General features: G+C 41.3%; 1 protein-coding gene across 4 annotated transcripts in view; it reads left to right on the forward strand.

The window, feature by feature from the left end:
• Nucleotides 1-21624, forward strand: part of LOC134342912 (engulfment and cell motility protein 2) — a 218360-nt gene that overhangs the window by 141440 nt on the left and 55296 nt on the right. For all 4 annotated transcript variants that reach the window (XM_063041595.1, XM_063041599.1, XM_063041597.1 and 1 more), the window contains 2 exons: nucleotides 3902-4053; nucleotides 20053-20131. In XM_063041595.1, the coding sequence (XP_062897665.1) occupies nucleotides 3902-4053; nucleotides 20053-20131 (231 nt within the window). The remainder of the gene's footprint in view (nucleotides 1-3901; nucleotides 4054-20052; nucleotides 20132-21624) is intronic.

Raw genomic sequence — 21624 nt, forward strand, 5'->3', positions numbered from 1 at the left:
TTTCAGCTTTGGACAAATGAATCGCCTTCAGTGTCCATGCCAGTACAGTTCTTGCTCAGTTTCTTTCTTGTGTATCTGCTGCCTCGGCCTGTGCATGCCATTTAAGGCATCCATTAGTCTTGCGAGACCATGGATCTGCGCCTGGAAAGTCTTCACTCTCCAGGGCGCAGGCCTGGGCAAGGTTGTATGGAAGACCGGAGATTGCCCATGCTGTAAGTCTCCCCTCTCCATGACACCGATGTTGTCCAAGGGAAGGGCATTAGGATCCATACAGCTTGGCACCAGTGTCGTCGCAGAGCAATGTGTGATTAAGTGCCTTGCTCAAGGACACAACACGCTGCCTTGGCTGGGGCTGGAACTCATGACCTTCAGATATGCCACATCCCTTAAATAAGTATTAAAAGAACATTGGATGTGAAGCAATTACAGACTGTTTCCACACACTGGAGCTGAGTCCTTTGTCTGACACTGCAGATATATCATTCAAAGTCTCACCAGGATCCGCACTTCCTACATGAGATTCCTTGCAGCATAGGAGAAGGTCATTGTGCCCATTGAATACATACTATCGCTTAGAATACTTGTTTCCCTGTAACCTATTTTCTTGTATGTCCATTAACTCCGCTGATTCACCTACAGCATTGGTGATTGATAGTCCTTTAACCTGTAAACCTACATATCTTTTGGATGTGGGAGGAACCCCACATTTGTAACGGTGAGAAAGTGCAGAGGCCACACAGACAGCACCCATCGTCAGAATTGAATGTGTGTTGCCGGAGCTCAGAGTCAGCAGCAATATCTTCTGGGTCGCTCTTCCATCCCGGCACACTTCACTCTTCCAGCAGCTCTTCCCTGTCCCAGATCTATCAAAGTGCTGTCCATTATTTCAGGGGCACCTGAGCAGGAGAGAGTCAGCTCTCTGGTTCCCATCGCAAACACTGCACGTTGCACACGTTCCCACCCCAGGAGATTGCCTGTGGCTCAGCCAGGTCCTCTGAAGCACTGGTCGTGTGACAGGGCTCCAAGGCCACTGCATCAAAATCAGGCAACACACATAAGAGTTTCTGGTGAACGCAGCAGGCCAGGCAGCATCTCTAGGAAGAGGTGCAATCGACGTTTCAGGCCGAGACCCTTCGTCAGGACTAACTGAAGGAAGAGTGAGTAAGGGATTTGAAAGTTGGAGGGGGAGGGGGAGATCCAAAATGATAGGAGAAGACAGGAGGGGGAGGGATGGAGCCAAGACCTGGACAGGTGATAGGCAAAAGGGACACGAAAGGATCATGGGACAGGAGGTCCGGGAAGAAAGACAAGGGGGGGGGGACCCAGAGGATGGGCAAGGGGTATATTCAGAGGGACAGAGGGAGAAAAAGGAGAGTGAGAGAAAGAATGTGTGTATAAAAATAAGTAACAGATGGGGTACGAGGGGGAGGTGGGCATTAGCGGAAGTTAGAGAAGTCGATGTTCATGCCATCAGGTTGGAGGCTACCCAGACGGAATATAAGGTGTTGTTCCTCCAACCTGAGTGTGGCTTCATCTTTACAGTAGAGGAGGCCGTGGATAGACATATCAGAATGGGGATGGGATGTGGAATTAAAATGTGTGGCCACTGGGAGATCCTGCTTTCTCTGGCGGACAGAGCATCAAAATCAGGTTTATTATCACTGGCATCCTTCATGAAATGTAGTGTTTTGAGGCAGCAGTACAGTGCAAGGCAGAAAAATCACTATAAATTACAGTAAGAATATAATTTTAAAAAATAATGCAAAAAGATCACTGGAAGTTCCAACTCTGGCTGCAGCCCACCTTACCTCAACCGTTCTGATGCCCTCACCTTGGGCTTTGTTACCTGCTGGTTTGACTATTCCAAAGTATCCTGCTTGGCCTTGCCTCTCCCACTGTAAAATATGCTTTCCCCTTACTGGTTTTTCACCTGGAACCTACCAGCCTTCTCCTTCCCACCCTCCCCCCACCTTCTTTATAGGGCCTCTGCTCCTTCCCTCTACAGTCCTGACGAAGGGTTCCGGCCCGAAACATTGACTCATCGTTTCCACGGCTGCTGCCCGACCTGCTGAGTTCCTCCAGTGTGTTGTGGGTATTGCTCATACAAAGCTGTACTGCTCAGACCTTGACTCTGTTTTCCAATAATGCTACAAGTTTCAAATTCTCATCCTTGCTTTCATCTTTCTCCTCCTCTACTCATGCCCCTGCCTTTTGTCTGCTCCCACTTGTCTGCTCTCTTGATTGGGCATTTTTAAAAAAATGTAAAGGAGAACTGTGAAATTCTGCTTGGACTCCTGGGCAATGTTTCTCCTCAAGGAATAAAAAAAAAGTCAGAGATGTTTTTCTTTGTTGAAGCTCGTGAGCAAGTTCCCTGGCTTCACTGTTGAAGTGTTCATTAGATGTAAAGTACATTAGTCTTGTCTTTGTGCCGACCAACTTGATGCAAGTCTGATCCCTGCTGCATAAGAATAAAGGGGCAGGATTAGGCCACTCGAGTCATCAAGTCTGCTCCTCCGTTCTACCGGTGCACGCAGGGCGATGGAAGAGGTCAACACAGGGAAAGAGCTCCTGGATGGACTGGTGGGTGTGGAAGAGAAATGGACATGTGCTTCTCTCCTTCCCCACCACCCGTCCTCAAAATCTGCCTCCATCTGCCCTTAAATCCCCTCGTCCATTTGATACTACCTGTCACCTACTGGCCTTTATCTCACCCTCTTTCTCATTTCTGTTTACTGGCCGTTTTCCCTCTGTGCTCTTGGTCCTGGTACAGGGTCTCAACCCAAAGCATTGACCATCCTTTTTTTTCCATGGATGCTATCTGATCCACAAGTTCTTCTAGCAGTTTTTTTTTATTTTTGTTGATATTAAAGCTTTTGCACTGGATTTATTTCAATTGGTTTAAATTCCATCCCCATCCACTACCACTCGTCCCCAAAGGAGTAATTTGTGCTCTGCAGACACACTTAAGTATGTGAACCACTATGCCACTACATCTGGCTTATCTCATTGTCTGTAGGTTTGGACATCGCTCGCCTAAGGACTCTGTCTACTGACTCCAATCAATCAAACTAAATGTGTTTTAAATGAATATTCTCCGGGTTGTGTGTAGCAACTTTGATAATAAATTTACTTTGAACATTATTTCCAAATATAAGTTAACTTTTCAATGCAGTCCTTCTGTCTCTGCACCAGCCAACTTTTTATTAGAGTGAGCCAGGGAATCGTGCATTTGTCCTCAGGGAAAGGACCAAGCAGACTGGACCTATACGTTCTAGAGTTTTAAAATATTATGAAACTGTTGTGAGATTTAACAATCAATCTTTTCCTTGACCAAAGAGTGATAGTCTTAAAATAAAGTCATTCAGGACAAAAGTGAGCAAGTTTCAAGTACCTAATAGGCCACAGGGGTTTGGCTACAGAGAAGGTTCAAGAAAGAGCAATTGATTTTTAGCTTTTAAATAGTATGGGTTAATGCAGGGAAGTGAATCTGAGACAAGACGAGCCATGATCTTCCTGAATATCAGAGCAGACTTGAGAAGCCAAATAGTGTACTTTATTTCTGTTATTATCCAAAACTCTTGCTTGTAACTGTATTCGCCTCTTTCAAATTGTGTTAAATGGAAACTGTAACTCCACTGTGTGACTGAGTTCTGTACCTTCAGGTCAGAATCAGGTTTGTTATCACTGATGTGTGTTGTGAGTTTTTTTTTGTGGCAGCGTTACAATGCAAGACATAAAAAAATTACTATAGATGACAATTTAGAAAATAGTGCAAAGGGGAACAGCGAGGTAGTGTTCACGGACCATTCGGAAATCTGATGGCGAGAGCTTTAACTCCCTTGCATTCTTTGATTTGGTTATTGGTTCCCAACACTAATGATGAAATTATTTGATTTCTCAGATTGCCAGCTATGTTAACCAAACAACAGTGGATGCCTCCATCTTGCAGCGGTCGCTGGCAATTCTGGAGAGCATGGTGCTGAATAGTCAGAGCCTGTACAAAAAGGTGGCTGAAGAGATCACTGTTGGACAGCTGATTGCCCACCTTCAAGTGTAAGTATTACGGAGGCTGCACGTGCCTTGAATCCTGGGCACTGGTGTAACAAAGGTGCTCAAACTGGGTGTATCAGATTTTTTGGGGGGGTGGGGGGGATGCTGTGTGTGTTTTTGTTCTTGCTTGTGAAAACGATGCTTGTGTTGTCTCCTCACTCTGTGGCTGAATGTTTCTCATCCGTACACTGACGGCATCTGCTCACCTACCCAGGAGTGGGGTGCTGCTAAGCAAGATCTGTCTGGGGATTGAGTGCAGCATTGCAAACGCCATACTTGGTTCGACTAGCTGTGGGAATGCGAATCTACTGGAGAGCACTGCCACCCAGTGGCACCTGGCTATTGTCGGCTCAGTAACGCATTCCAGGCTAAACCTGCTGTTACCTTCACACCAAACAGGCAAGTAGAAGAATCAGAAGCTCATGATCTGCCCATCTCCTATTTCGTGCAATGCAGTCCTGCACATTTTTTCCTCCTTCAATTATTTTTTTTTTAATTTTATTTTTATTTGGATAAGGAATTCACAATTATCATGTACTTTTTTCACACATATAACCTTTTCCATTTTTTTATATGTATAAAACTACAATTATTTATACATTCTTAAGTACACATTGAGATGATATAAAAGCAAAATAAACATTTAAATAGATAATTATGTACTGTGGTAAATCTAACCTATTAGGCTAAGTAATGAAATTAGTTGTTAAGAAAAATGGTAATAATAGTTTCCATACAACCCTTCTGGACCATTTCCACTGGTCCAAAATGTTGCATACAAGCCTATATACCAACCATTGTAGGTGTTTATATCCCAATTTGTTCGTGCTTATTCCTGCCCGCAGACATAATTATCCAATCCCTATGTACTTATTTACTTAATTTTTTCTTTTTTTTTATCCCTTTCCCAAATCTTTCCCTTTACTTGTGTTAATTCTCTATTTTCCAAAAAAAAACAAACATTTAGACTAGGGGTGCTGACGTTAGCAATATTACTGTGTTGACGAGAAGAGCAATATAAATCATTAGGAGAGTCATCTAAAGTCTGCTCGCATTGGGGTTATATATTCAATCCATTTATTCCAGATTTGATAAAATGTTTCTTTTTAACTTCTCAGGGAGTAAGTCAACTTTTCCATTTTAAATATTTCCAAGATAATTTCGTACCGATCTTCTAATGTAGGTGGTATTGGATTTAGCCATTTTCTAGTGATTGATTTCTTACTTGCCGCTAAGAGGGCCTGCAGCAACTTTATATCTTCCTTCTGTTCAAGGAACAATACATGCCCCAAATAGAGCGTCTCAGAGTTCAGAGGTATCTGGGACCTAAGTACCTTAACTAATGTTCTATGAATACCTTCCCAAAATAGACTTAATTTAGGGCAATCCCAGAAAATATGAAAATGATTTGCCTCCTTGGAGCCGCACCTTCTTCAACACATCACATTTGTATCTTTATATTTTTCCTGATATGGGGTCTTGAAGTATCTTATAATGTTTTTCCAACAATGTTCTCTCCAAGTCAAAGAATTAGTCGAGGACCATTGAAAGCTGCAGATTTTCCCCCAAGCCTCCTCTGAAAGTACCAACCCCGCTTCTTTCTCCCACTTCTCTTTAATATACAGTGTACTTACAGTTTTAGCATGGGAGAGTGCATTATATAGGCGAGAAACTGATTTACTAGGTATTGAACTGCAAGCCGAATTCAGAATCTTGAAAAATTCTAATTCTACTGTTGATAGGTCTGTATATCTACAACTCTGGTTAACATAGTTTCGTATTTGAAGGTACCTAAAAAAGTCATTATGTTCTAGGCCATGTTTGTCCTGCAGGATTTGGAAACTTTGTAATACTCTTTTATCTATAAATGAGAGGTAGGTTGTAAGACCTTTCTTTATCCATAGCTCAAATCTTTTATCTCCTCTGTTGGGAAGGAATTCGGTATCATATGCACACCATCTAAAGAGTTTTAACATGTTATTAATTCCACATGAATTAACCACCTTCTGCCATACTTTTAATGTAAGATTTATCCAAGCATTATTAAATTTTTCCAACTGGGCCATCAATTCTTTGTCAGCTATTGAGGCCTGAAGAGGAAAACTGTCAATTAATCCAAATTCTATTTCCTTCCATCTAGCCTTATATTCCCTATTACACCAATATAACAGAGGGGTTATCTGTGAGGCATAAAAATAATTTCTCAGGCAAGGAAGAACCATACCTCCTCCTTCCTTCCCTAACTGTAAGGTGTTATATCGAATTCTAGGTTTCCTTCCCTGCCAAATGAAGCAGGAAATCCATTTGTCCCATTCCCTGAATTGATTATCATCCACCTCCACTGGTAAATTACGGAAAAGATATAATAACCAAGGAAGAATATTCATTTTTATAGTATTTATCCTTGAATTTAAACTTAAAAAGGGGATAAGATTCCATCTATGCATATCTGCTTTTATCTCTGAGATTAATGGCCCATAATTTACCTGTGACAGTGTTGAAAGATCCTTCGGCAGGGTTATTCCTAAATATTTTAATGATTTAGCTTCCCACTTAAGATCATATGTATCCTGCAATTTTTTGGATGGTGTATAATTTAGGGACATAACCTGCGTTTTCTTTACATTTATTTTATAACCTGATATTTTCCCAAAGTCATCCAACAGTGTAAACAATCCTATAAATGATTTTTCTGGTTCACTCAGATAGACCAAAACATCATCTGCGAATAACGCCACTTTCTGTTCAATCCCTGCCACCTTGATACCTTTTACGATTTCGCTCTGTCTTATTAGTTGGGCAAGTGATTCAATATATAGTGCAAAAAGGAGAGGAGAAATTGGGCATCCCTGTCTAGTGCCTCTCTCTAAAATGAAGGAGTCAGAGAGGTCCCCATTTATCTTAATTCGGGCTGTAGGGCTGTCATATAGAGTCTGAATTACTTTAGTAAACCTTTCTTGAAAGCCGAATCTTAGGAATGCCCAACTAACCGAATCAAAAGCTTTCTCAGCGTCCAATCCTACTACCATTGTCTCTGTCTCGTTCTTATTAACCTGTTCTAATATGTGCAGAGTTCTCCTTATGTTGTCCTGTGTTTGTCTTTGTTGGATAAATCCAGTCTGGTCTAAATGGATTAGGCCAGGTAAAAGCTTTTCCAATCTGCGCGCTAATATAGATGTAAATAGTTTGTAATCTAAATTAAGAACACTAATTGGCCGATAATTGCCACATTCTAGTTTATCTTTACCCTCTTTAGGAATAACTGAAATAATCGCTTCTCTCCAGGAAGGTGGAGTTTCTCCTCTCTGCAAGATCCAATTAAAGGTGTTAAGTAGTAATGGGGCTAACTGTGTCTTCAGGGACTTGTACCACTCTGAGGTAAACCCATCAGAACCCGGGGACTTTCCAGCCTTTAACCTAGAGATGGCCACGTTAAGTTCTTTGACAGTTACTGGTTCTAATAAACTTTCATTTTGTAAATCTGTAAGTTTAGGTAGATCTAAAAAATTCAATACACTGTCTATATAGGGCTCATTGGGGGCCCGGGGTTGGGAGTACAGCTCTCGATAATATGTTTCAAAACTGTCTTGAATTTTCCCTATTGTACTCTCCACAAGCTTTGTCTTTGGATTCTTTATTTTATGAATTGTATTGTCTGCTTGTTGTTTTCGTAATTTATATGCTAATAATCTAGCTGATTTACCTCCTACTTCATAATTCTTTTGTCTCAGGTAAAGAAAATTTCTTTGAGTTTCCAACATATAAATATCATCAATTTCACTTTGCAATTTCCTAATTTCCTCTTTTCGATTTGAATTACTTTTGTTGCTATCTACAACTTGAAGTTGTTTTAATTTTCCTTGAAGGTCTGCTAATTTTTGTGCATTGATTTTTTTCATGTGAGTAGTAATGGAAATAATTTTCCCTCTCAGTACAGCTTTCAATGTATCCCATAAAATCACTGGTGATGTTTCTCCCGTGTCATTAAGGTCTAGATATTCTTTGATTTCTCCCCTTAATCTCTCCATTACTTTCGGGTTATTGAGTATATGTGAGTTTAGCCTCCATAGTGTTTTCCTCATTTTCCTTTCCAGGATTAGAGACATAGAGACTGGGCTATGATCCGACAGATCAATTGTTGCAATATTACAGTTTTTTATCCTGAGTCTATCTGTATTAAAGATAAAGAAATAGTCTATCCTTGAATAGGCTGAATGAGGGAAAGAGTAATATGTATAATCTTTACTAGTAGGGTGTAATTCCCTCCAGACATCTATAATTCCCAACTCCTCCATCAATGAATTCACTTTCCGAGTCAGAGGTTTATTCTGAGTAACTATTCTTGAAGAATCTAATATAGGATTTAATCTAATATTAAAATCCCCTCCACAAATTACTACCCCTTGAGAACTGACCATTAGGTCAAAAATGTGTCTATAAAATGACCATTCACTACCTGGAGGAGCATAAAACATTCAGCAATGTTATTTCTGTACCTTCTATTCTTCCTGTGATTTTTACAAACCGTCCTTCTTTGTCTCTAGTCTCTGAAATATGTTCATAATTAAGAGTACTTGATATTAAAGTAGCTACCCCTCTTTTGTGACTCAATTTATATGATGAATAAAATACATGCTTAAAGCCCATTCTTTTTAATTTTCCATGTTCAGATTGGCTCATATGTGTTTCCTGGAGGAAAGCTATTTGTGCCCTCTCTTTTTTCAATTTAGACATAATCTTATTTCTTTTAATTGGATTCAAAACCCCATTAACATTATAGGAAATTATTTTTACCAATTCAGTTTGCATTTTTCTCTAGTAGAAAAAAAGCACTCTCCTTTTCTAACCAAACAGTAAGCAATCCCTTCTCAACAGTAAACCAAGACATATAACCACACCCTAGACATTTCTGAACGTATAACATTTGAAGATTTTTCCCGACTTCCCACAGTGAGGCCTGAGCACCAACCCGCCTCAGTTCAGAGGGATAACCTCTATCTTCACCCTGTGTTAGAGGGCCCTCAGCAGTTTGAATAATCATAGAGAATTTTCTCCTATTTATGTCTCGACCATATTGCTATCATTCAAGTTATTCCGCCTAGTTTAATTTCAGTTTCCAGTTTTCATTTTACTTTTAAGTCCGATTTACTCTTTTCAGTCATTTCTCTTAATTAATCTGTATTCTCTGTACATTCGCGTCTGAATATTTGCAGCTTTTCCTTGTAGTTTGACACTCTGGTTCGAGTGGAGCGTCCTCGCCCCACTAACTGCCACGACTTCTGCCGAATCCTCTCCAGTAGCGACTCCGGTTGGGTGATAACTTTAGTAGGTAGTCCCCGGTCCGCCAGGTCCAACGTTGCCTCCTCCACCGTAGCGTAAGTTTTTGTCCCTTCGTCGTAAAAGACTCTCAGCCGAGCTGGATACAGGGTCTGGAATCTGATGTTGTTTTCCTTCAGGACTCTCCGTGTTTCCGTATATTCCTTCCGTCTGGCAAGAATCCCCGGTGCGTAGTCGTGGTCTAAACTGATTTTACAGTTGCTCCACATGAAACCTTTATTTTGCCATGCCCTTTTAAGCACCTCTTCCTTCGTTCTGTAACTGAGAAATCTGATCAGAATCGATCTGGGCTGGGCACCTGCTGGGGGCTGTGGTGCCAACGCGCGGTGAGCCCTTTCTATCTGTAGGTCTTTTGCGACCGGTATATCAAGGTTCTCTCTAAGCAGCTTCTCCACGAAGGGAATCATCAATCCGGGTTTACCTTCGGTTCCTTCGGGAACTCCGTAGATCCTCACATTTTCCCTTCTCGAGCGGCCTTCTTGATCTATTAGTTTCCACTGGAGCTGGTCTTATAGCTTCAGCATTTCTGCTATCACTTCCTCGGCGTTTTGTAGCTTCTCTTCAATTCCAACAATCCTCGCTTCGGCTTCATCTATCCGCGAGTTAGTTTTTACTATTTCTCCTTTAATATCTTCCAGCTGTTTGCTGTTGTCTTGTCGGAACTCGCGAATCTCTCCGAGAATCAAAGCCAGAGTCACCGATTCCCCCTCATTATCTCCGGCCTGGCTTGCCGTGGGGGAGCTAGGCCCGTCGCCTTGTTGCGTCTCTTTATGTTTATCAGCCTTCGGAGCGGACTTTTTAATCTTGTTCTTAGACATCATCCTTGCCCCTTTTATTAATATAGTTATGCAATATTAAGTATTTGTCTAAATTCGATTTTGGGGCAGCTTACCTTCTTTTTTGTCGAGAGACCTTTTCCTTACGCCGCCATTCCCTTGATGACCCGGAAATCCCCCCCTCCTTCAATTATTTATCCAATTGTCTTTCAGAAGTTGCTGTTAAAACTACTTCCACCATTCTTTCAGGCCAGATATTCTAGGTCATCGTTACTTGTTTATCTCCCATGTGGTGTCCATTATCTTAAGTCCCTGTCCTCCGGGAGCGAAGCTTACTGCTGCTGGCATACAGTCTCTCTGTTGAATTTCCTCATAATTCTGAACAATGAGGACAGAAGATTAATTGACTGACTGGCAGAAGGCAAGGATTGGGATTAAAGCGGGCCTTTTCTAGTTGGTTGCCATTAATTAGTGGCGGTCCACATGCGTATCCTACTTTTCATGTCATATGTCAATGATCTGGATGATAGGCTTGATGGCTTTGTGGCCAAGTTTCTGGACAATGCAAAGAAGGAGGGGCAAGTAGCGTTGAAGGAGCAGTTAGTCTACGGAAGGACCTGGACAGACAAGGAGAATGGACAAAGAAGTGGCAGATGGGGTATAGTGTAGTGAGTGCTAATGCCAGATTTCCTAAAGGTTAGTTTGCAGGTTGAGTCAATAATAAGGAAGGAAAATGCAATATTAGCATTAATTTTGAGAGAACTAGTATATAAAAGCAAGGATGTAAAGCTGTGGCTTTATGAGGCATTGGTCCGATCATACATGGAGTATTGCGAGCAGCTTTTGGGCCCTTTTCTAAGAAACAAGCTGCTGGCATTGGAGAGGGTTCAGATGACAAGAGGGTCACAAGAGGAATCCCAGTAATGAAAGGATTAATGTATGAGGAGCATTTGTAGGATCTGGGCCTGTATTCCCTGAAGTTTAGGAGGACGAAGGGGGGAGCTCATTGAAACTTAACAAATATTGAAAGGCCTAGAGTGGATGTGGAGAGGATATTTTCAATAGTGGGAGAGTCTAGGACCACAGAATACAATGAAGCTCCCTTTGAAACAAAAATGAGGGATTTCTTTTGCCGGACAGTGGTAAATCTATGCAATTCATTGCCGCAGACTGCTACGGAGGCCAAGTCATTGGGTATATTTAAAGCAGAGTTTGATAGGTTCTATGTTAGTAAGTGTGTCGAAGGTTGTGGGCGAGAAGGCAGGAGAATGGGGTTGAGAGGGAAAATAAATCAGCCATGTTGGAATGGTGGAACAAACTCAATGAGCCGTATGGCCTAATAATGCTCCTGTGTCTTATGGTCTTGTGGAAATTTTTCCTCAGTGTCTTCTCTATTAAGATCATGAGTGATCTGAATTACTCTTTAAATTTTTTACTACATTCTGTGGTTGTCATTATTTTAGTATTACAGTGAATTTTACGGATTTGTAGTCGTATTTCTTACCTATTCTTCTTGTGTTTTATTGGAAGCTTAACAGTAGATCCTCCAGTCTGATATTGCATCTTAACCATAATTCCTATTTTTAAAGCAACTCTTCTGCTGTCCTGGATTTGTGTTGCTTTCTAAGTTTTCCTAGGTGTGCTTCATATGAAGCCCTTGTCGAAAGGGGCTTTAAGATCCAGGTAAAATGTATGATTGGGAGTTCAGCTACTGTGTTATAAGAGCAGCTGGGAAGGTTATTGGGCCAGACTTACTCCTTTATGTCCATGCGGTTTCCTTCTTGATAAGTTGCTAAGCTTTAGGTAATCATGCTATCTTTTGGAAAGGTTTCCAAATGTGTGGGAGCGCTGAGGGAATGCTGTTCTGTGCAAGTTATTAAACAGAGGTCTTGCTGTTCTTCTGAGGTGAATGTAGAAGATTACATAACATTATTCAAATAAACTAAAGAAAGGTTTCCCAATAACCTGGTCAAAAATCCTTCAACTAACATCAGTAGAGTAGATCTGGTCATTTATCTCCCTGTTGTTTCCGCAGCTGTGCTCTGGCAGCATTGACCACTACGGTCTTTACAACAATACCACACTTAAAATGAATAAATATTATCTTCTAAGGTGCTGTGAGGCTGTGAATGTTTTATTCATAGCAAGTTGTAACCAAGGATTTGTCTTTGATCCGGAGAGGATCCCAGGTTAATTCAACCCAAAGATGTAATGTTAAAAAGCTGCACCTGCGGAGGGATGAAAACAAGGTTTACTGATTTTTTTTTAAAAAGAGGATTTGAAAAAAAAACGCTACATGAGAATAAGGCTTGGCTGATGCAGGTGTGGACGAGGAGAGAAATGCAGCCATGATAAGAAGCTGAAGACATGAACTGTAAGAGTGGAATTAGTAGTGAGCATTTTCACCTACTAACTAGAAAACCACAGGGTGAAACCCCCTGGAGGAGAGACAATAGCGATAAAAGACTTATTGAAGCTACAGCTATAACATGTAGCAGCTTTAAGGCGACAATATCGGCAAAGACGAGTGTCCAAAATCCCTACTGTGTAGTCGGGAATTAGTTCTGTAAAATCATATGAAGGGATTTGATCAAGTTGGTTTTGTACAAGTTTGTGAATTGACTTGCCGTAGATGGTGAACTATTTCATTCCAATGAACGAATGAAGAAGATGACATGCCACCCAAGATGAAGAAACAGCGCAGGAACGAAATGTGTAATGACGCAGAGCATTTAGTATGGTTAGATGTATAAGTTTATTTTCATTCGAAGAATCTGAATTTGATTTTCTGCAAGAACTGATTATTTTTGCAGAGACTTTGATAAGTTACTGAATGGCATTTACTTTGTTGAAGAGTTGTGATGCTGGAGAATTGTCGTGAAAGGAGTTAAGCTCTATATAATTTTTGAATTAAAACTTGTTGATATACTGCTTGGAACTGAAAACGAAGTTAACTGTAATACTTAAGAATAGGAATCATATTTGATTTTCTAACTAACTAGGGATAAGTAAAAAGTTTAGTCTGTAAACTTTAAAAATAGGGAATAACGCTAGATCTAATTAGTTAGAGATTAGGAATCTCACTGATTCTAATTAAAAGGGAATTTGTTTTGGTTTGATATCTAAGATTTGGAACCTAAACAGAATGTTGGAATTTTGAATTGTTCTTGCTCATGTAAATATTTTGTACATATTGTTTTATTTCTTGTAAACAAAACTTATCTCCAGAAGTGTGTGGTTTCTATTCACTGCCTCCTTCCGATACCTGGACCCTTCTGATGGCCTACTAGCACCTAGTGTAGTACTATGTAATTTGATTTTCTCAAAAAGTGCGGCGACAAGTGACACACTGTAGGACTGGTTCTGCACAGGCGTTACATAATGGCACTTGCCTACATTGAGTTTGTGAAACCAGAACGAAACCTAACTTCCCGTTCGTTCGTAAATCTTCTGTTGAGATGGATTCTGTGGATTGCAGGCTCGCAAAATGAAAACCATTCCCTTGATTCCCTGAGTAGGAAGCTCAGTTGCTACAGTATTAAGTGTAGCAAACCACTCCCATTTAATCAAACTGTCATGGAATATTTTATATTGTTGCTCCTGATTACAATGGATCATCTCACCAAGCAGTTTGGACTGTTCCAAAACGAGTTTTCATTTTACTCCACCAAATATGTTTAAAATACAAATTTGGTAATACAGGTTGAGCATCCCTTATCTGGGGCCGGATGGGTTTTGGATTTTGAATTTTTTTTGGATTTTGGAATATATAATGAGATAGCTTGGAATGGCCTTAATTTCTGACTCTGAATTTATGTGCTGTTGATCAGCAATCTTTGTCTTACACTTGTTCATGTGCTTGACAGTAAAAATGATTACATACCGTTAATATAATGAAAATATAATGAGTGCAGGGTAACCAAAGCAGTGCAGCAGCATCGGGAGAAAACCTGAATCAGCTGTTGTACAAGCTTTCAATCTCCACCTACGATGCCATGTTTTGATTAAAAGGTTACAGTACACTGTATTTATATTTTTTAAGGTTTTGTGTAAAGTATAAAAATAATAGAATTGTAGACTTGTTTTGGTGGTAGATTTTCACTATGGTTTAAAAATGTAATGCCATGCCTTTTCTTAAATCTCTGCAACCAGCCTGCTGAATATTCAATTACCTTCAGCTTTAAGGTCATCGTGATAGATCTTTGTTTGTTTCATGATCAGCATACCGTTAAACGGCATACGTTCATTCCAACGCTAATGATACATGATAGAGATCTTCATTTCTTTGCTTTATGCAATGCCTTTCTACTTTTCATTCACCTATTTGTTATATGTGTGGGGTCACTTAGAATTGTCCATGGTGTGCAGTGGCCTGTGTACTGCCAGGAAACCTTTCCAGCTCCTTGTAGAATTTTCCATTTGTCACATCATGTCAGTGCTTATTTTTTTTAAAAATTTGGATTTCAAAAATTTTCAAATTTTGGAATTTCAGATAAGTGTACTCAACCTGTATTGATGATTAATAGTGTCTTGTAAATATGAGACTATTGGTTTATTACATTTGAGAATGCACTTTCCCATCCTTTGTCTGTAATCTATCCCAGCAGCAGATCCGCTTTGACTTTACCGACAGAGGTTGAAATTCTATTGATTTGACTGAAGCAATATAAAACTGAAAGTCTGTCCATTCGTTAATTCTCGGTGAGCTGAAATGTCCCATGAGGTCATTTTTACAGGACCATCACTGTATTAAATTTGATACTGAGCTACAGTATTAGGACAGGAATGGTACAGATTTTAAGGAGCATCTTAGAGAATGTGGGAGAGGTTGAGAGAAAAGACCAGATCCTGGTTTCAAGGCTTAACTGGAAATGTTGGGTAAAGCAAACTGGGATGTGCGAGAGGCCAGAATTAGAAAGATATAGAGATATCACAAGACAGGGCCAGAAGAGATCAGCGATAGGTGAAAGAACGCCAAGGAGGAATGTGAACGTATTGATTTGAAAGTGTGACCTGAAAGTCCATGAAATCAGCCCCATAACATGCCTTGTGAAAGTATTCAGTCCCCAACCTTTTGTTCACATAAACCAGTATTACAGCCAGGGATTTTGATCAATATAACTGAGAATTTTTATTTGTGAATCACATGCTCTGTTTTTTTACAGTAGAGCTCAGGAAAAAAAACAAATTGTAAAGCATGAAAAACAAAAAATACAAAACCTGAGATGTTAGCAGTTCAAAAGTATTCACCCCCCCACCCCCCATTTTGCTTCATACTAAATTGAACCACCTCTCACAACAGTTATAGCAAATAGTTTTTTTTTGGGTAAGTCTCTTAGCTTTGCACAATGTGATGGAGCAAGATTTGCCCGTTCCTCCTTGCAAATTTTCTCAAGCTGTGCCAGGTTAGTTGGGGCGCAGCAGTGGACAGCAATCTTGGGATCTTTGTTAAAGATGTTTGACCAGGTTGAGGTCAGGGCCCTGACTGGGCCACGCAAGGATATCAACGTCCTTCATTTGAAGCCACTCCTTGGGTGCTCTGCCACTGTATCTTGGGCCGTTGTCCCGCTCATTGATGGACATCCTCCCCAGTTTAAGTTTTCTGACAGAGGCTAGCAGGTTTTTATCCAGGATCTCTTGGTTATTTAGTAGCACTCATTTTTCCATCAATCTTGATCAGATTTCCAGTTCCTGCTGTTGGGGGAAAAAAAAATCCCCATGGCATAATGCTACCAGGGATGGTGATACCTTGCTGATGCACAGTATTGGATTTATGTCACATGTATTACTTAGTGTTGAGGTCAAAAAGTCATCTTTGCATCGTAAATCGTCTCTCCACATCTTTACAGTATCTTCTAAGTGACACTTTGCAATGTCTTTATCATGACATCATAAGACAATGGAGCAGAATTGTGCCATTTGGCCCATTGAGTCTGCTCTGCCATTTGATCATGGCTGGTCCATCTCCCTCTCAACCCCATTCTCTTGCCTTTCTCCCATAACCTTTCATGCCCTGACCTTTCAAAAATCTATGAACCTTCACCTTGAGTACACCCAATGACCTGGCCTCCACACCCAGAGGCCCAGATACACTACCTTTTGGTGAAAGAAATCCCTCCTCATCTCCATTCTAAATGGACATCCTTCTGTTGGGAGATTGTGCCCTCTGCTCCTAGACTCGCCCATTATAGGAAACATTCTCTCCATATCCACTCTATCTAGGATTCTCAATATTTAGTAGGCTTAAATGAGATCTCCACCCTCATTCTTCTAAATTCTAGCGAGTACAGGCTCAGAGCCATTAAATGCTCTCAAATGCTCTTTGCATGATAAACCGTTCTTGCTCTGAATCATTTTCGGAACCTCTTTTGAACCCTCTCCAATGTCGATGTTTCCTTTCTGAGATAAGTGGCCCAAAACTGCTCACGATACTCCAAGTGAAGCCTCACCAATGCCTTATAAAGCATCTTTGCTTTTATATTCGAAGTTCAAAGTACATTTATGATCAAAGTGTGTATGGATCAAACGACCTTTGGACTTGTCTCCTTACAGGCAGCCTCAAAACAAGGAAACCCAAAATAACCTGTAAAAAAAAAAGACCTAATGTGCAGAAATAAATAAATATCAAATGGTTCAAACAATAAAAGTGACCAAATAGCATTCAGAATAACAAATAGAATTTCAGAATGAAAGCAAGTCCACAGGCACGAAGTCCGGAGCAGGCCGCGGCCTCAGCTCAGTGCAGAGCCAAGCAACCATCGCAGAGCAGAGAGCAGAGCCTGCCCGACTGTTGCCTCTGGTCCCATTGCCCCTCCTTTTCAATCCATGTGGCCCAGCGTATAGCTCATCCGAACGCTGGGTCGTTCCTTGCTCTACAACCCGGTCCCCGTTGCTTCGATACGCTCTGGGACACGAACATCACTGCCACGTTTCGAGCTGTACCTGACAATTCCAAATCGGCCTGGTGTTTAGATCAATCAAACCTCGTTTCAGGCGGATGGGCCTCAATTCTACCGCACCTCCACTGATCCCGTCTTTGCCTTGCCTCTGCTCACCCTGACCCCGCCTCGACTCAGCCTCGCATTTGCTTGCCTCTTCATTGTTTGCGGTGATCTTTTACCATGAATTTTACCAAAAAAAAAGTGTTATTGATAAAGTATGTAGTTGTAATTTTTTGTTTGCCGCAAGTAAGTAGTCACTGGACTAGACCAGTGCCATCTTAAGCCGGCTTAGGCCGGTCCTCTCATTTCTAGACCTCTCAAAATGAATGCTTACATTACATTTGCCTTCCTGACCACCAACTCAATATCCATCTTAACCATTAGGGAATCATGAGGACTCCCGGCCCCTTTGCACCCAGGATTTTTGAATTTTCTCTCTGTTTAGCAAATGGTCTGCGCTTTTATTCCTTCTACTAAGGCATGACCATACACTTCCCGACCCTGTATTCCATCCGCCATTTCTTTGCCCATTCTCCTAATCTGTCTAAGTCCTTCTGCAGACTCCCTGCTGCTCCACCCATCTTCATATCATCCACAAACTTAGCCACAAAGACATCCTTTAAGGGCAAGAATGTGTTTTTTTTATAAAGCCAGGGCTTCTTCCTTGTGCAAGGCCTGAGAGATTGTGAAGTCATGAACTTCATCTCCAGTTGCAGCCACTGACTTCTGCAACTCACTCAGTGACTGTTGATGTCCCAGTAGCCTCTCTTAAAAGTGCCAATCTCAGACATCCCACCCTGCAAAAACTCATTTCAGGGAGGCAGCACCATCAATTTGCAGGAGACTCCCGGAACTTCCGGGAGAGGTGGGATGTCTGCAATAGAGTAGTTCCTTAGCAGCCAGCCAGCTAGTTTAAATAACGTTAGCTATGCTAATGAATGCATGACACCTGTTAAACTCACCTCAACATGTCTTTTACCGTCTTAACCCACCATGGGCAATAGAAAAGTCACTGTTGCAAACAGTGCAGCGAGCAACACTGTCATTATTTTTGTCCCCAATTAGGCAGGGATAAACTTTAGGGTAGTCTGGGGTGACGTACATTTTATATTTTCTTTTTTTGGAACACTCTGCTATGGCGCTCTCTCTCTCCCTCTCTCGCTCTCGCTCTTGCTCTCACTCTCTCGCTCTCATGCTCTCTCACTCGCTCTCAAAAAAATTGATTTCTGAGATATTGTATATAATTTGCGGGCAACAGGGAGCCACTATCAATATGCGGGAGACTCCCGGGAGAGGTGGGATGTCTGCAATCTTCTCCGACAACTAAATTTAGAGGGGTGGCTTGACCTCTGCAGTGTAGCTGTGTTTTCATTTTACTTTACTTTACTTTATACTTTATTGTTGCCAAACAATTGGTACTAGAACGTACAATCATCACAGCAATATTTGATTCTGCGCTTTCCACTCCCTGGATTACAAATATTAAATATTAAAAATAGTGACAATTAGTAAATATTAAAAATTTAAATTATAAATCATAAATAGAAAATAAAAATTGGAAAGTAAGGTAGTGCAAAAAACCGAGAGGCAGGTCCAGATATTTGGAGGGTACGGCCCAGATCCGGGTCAGGATCCGTTCAGCAGTCTTTTCACAGTTGGAAAGAAGCTGTTCCCAAATCTGGCCGTACGAGTCTTCAAGCTCCTGAGCCTTCTCGTGGAGGGAAGAGGGACGAAAAGTGTGTTGGCTGGGTGGGTCGTGTCCTTGATTATCCTGGCAGCACTGCTCCGACAGCGTGCGGTGGAAGATTGGTTTTTCCCCAGTTTTTCACGATGTACTGCACTGAGCTCCAAGGTACGTTCAGTGCCTTTGAGGTGGTCTTATACTCTTCCCCAGATTTGTGCTTCTCTATTATCATTTTCCTGGCTTGGCTTGAATGCTCTTTTGGCTTCATTTTGGTTTGGTCTGTTGAAAATCACCATACTGTTGGACCTTACAGAGAGAGGGGACATTTATTCACATGACCCTGCAACTTTCTGCATCAACAAATTGGATGAGTTGGTAAAGTAATATACAGTATTGCACCTGAGGAGAGTCTGTGTAGTAATTACAAAGGGCATGAGGACTTTTTCAGCTTGACAATTTTGGTTTTTAATTTTTAGTAAATTGTTGATAGGTTTTGGAATTTTTCTTTTGTTTTGACATGATGCACAAATTGTTGAAGATTAGCTCAAAACTCCAACTTCAATGTATCTTAAATTTAGAAAATGAAACAGAAAAATGTGAAAATAGTTGTAGATGCTGAATACTTTTTCGAGGCACTGTATGTAATCTGTTCACTTTATTCTGTCTGTTCCCTGCTGGAGATCCCAGATGATCCATAGATTTGACTCTTTGGCATTGTTGTAATGAGTCGAATAGTTTCCCAACAGGAGTTCTGACACTCGGTATTTGAAATGGCTCAGATGATAGCAGTCTTTCTTGGATTCAGAAGACCATGGGCTCAAGTGGTGTTCTGTGTAAGCCAATGTTAGTGCCCTGTTCTACTGCACTTCATGAACTGCTGTCTATTGAGTGGAACTCTGAGGGCCAGCAGAGATGTGGAAGATCTTGGGATGTTTCCGTGTTCTCTGGACTAATATGCTTGTCATTGTTACTTTGCAGTTTGTGAGACCTTGATATCTGCACATTCTCTACTCTAACAATAACTGTATTTCAAAACCTTTATCATTGGCTATGACATGCTGTGAGGCATACTGAAGTTATGAAAGGCACCATCTATAAATGCTCCACACTTCAAAAGAAAGGTGGCTGGATGCTTAATGCCCATGGTCAGATCAGTGAGTCTGAATTATTTTTGATGTTCCCTCTGCGGAGGAAAAGTCAGCTTGAAGCCACACAGTTCACTCTGGAATGGCCGATAATTCTGCACCTGCCATTCTCTCTGCAGATCAAACCAGGAGATCCAGACATATGCAATTGCACTGATCAATGCTTTGTTCTTGAAAGCACCGGAGGACCGAAGGCAGGTTGGTCACGTTTTGTTTCTCCATTTGATCTGTGTTTCCTGGGTCTATGGGTGTCTAACTCTCCTGTCTGTAACCCCTTCACGGTCCTCTTTGCTTATCCTGTATTGTCAGCTACCTTGAAACATCCTACACCAAAATCACTGTGTGCTTTGTTACTAACGGTGTCTCCTCTGTTGCTCACAACCAACTGAAACCACTCTCCATTCATTGCCGCTCTGTTTTCCAAAGTTTCCTCTCAACAACAGTAGCTGCTCACCCATGTACAGCCCTTTGATCTCAAAGTGCTTTACATGAGCTTAACCATCCAAAAATGGCAGTACCTCTTGCAAGGAGACAGGAGACCAAACAGTTTTGCTCACTTGTACATTTTAAGGAGTATCTGAAACAGTGGTAGAGAGGTGAAAAAGTTTAAGGAGGGAATGGCAGAGGGTGGGGGCATGAAGCCACTAATGGAAACGTAAAGGAAGTAGGGATGATTAAAGCCACAGTTCAGGGAATGCAGCCTATAAAGAAATGTATCCCTTTAGCTTCAAATCGGTGGACAATGGAAAGGGTTTCCACACTGAGACCGTCATTATCCTGAACACCTACCACATCCTCTCATTCCCTAACTGTTGTTGCCCCAGTTACTCCATGTAGTGAAAGTCTTCTCATCCTAGCTTAGTCAATCCTTCTGTACTTGACATTCTTTCTTGATGTTGGTTATGGAAAATAAATACAGATGAAAATAATACCATGGATTTACACTTTGCCATTGTCACACTATGATAGTATTTAATTAAGCACAGCTCCTCCGAGTTGTGTTGCTCCAGATTTAATAACTTTCCTCCCAACCCTGGACTCTTTTTTAAAAAAGGCCTGTGATCCTGCTCCACATCTCTTTCCTGTCTCTCATACTAACCGTTTGTCTCTTCTTGTTGCTGCTGAAACTCACGCTGTGTGGATGCGGTCCGTTGGCATAACAATGTTACCCTGCTGTCAACATCAGTCTGTTCTTCCCTCCTCAGAAGGGGAGGACTCTGATCTCGATCTACCTTTGTCAGTAAGTAGTGATTCCTGTGTGTCAATACCACACCAGGCGGTAATGGGAAGCTTTGTGACTATCAGAATGAGGGAAAGTGTCTTCATGCTAGTGTGGATAGTTGGTGATCACTGTGGTCTCCTACCCCCACTTCCTACTTTAAAGGCTCCTCTTTGAGGCCAGCTTGTTCTCATCCGGCTAAAGGTTTCTTGTGTCTCTTCCAACGGAGCAGAGTCAGTGAATCTCTGGTCTGGTACATTGACACACCACCAAGGTTGGCTGTTTATTTCAAATCCCCAACAGCATTTAGCCACTTTGAACCTTTCCAGCTGTTCCATGAGATGAGGGCTGATCTAAGACTTAACTGGATGTAATTACCTTTAACAATTCAGTACTCCATTCTCTCAGCCTCCTATATTAACAACATCAGTGCCTCCTGCTGGGCACCAGCAGCTTCTGATGGGCTTTGCCC

The sequence above is a fragment of the Mobula hypostoma genome, chromosome 2 (assembly GCF_963921235.1).
Source record: "Mobula hypostoma chromosome 2, sMobHyp1.1, whole genome shotgun sequence".
Taxonomy (NCBI): Eukaryota; Metazoa; Chordata; class Chondrichthyes; order Myliobatiformes; family Myliobatidae; genus Mobula; species Mobula hypostoma.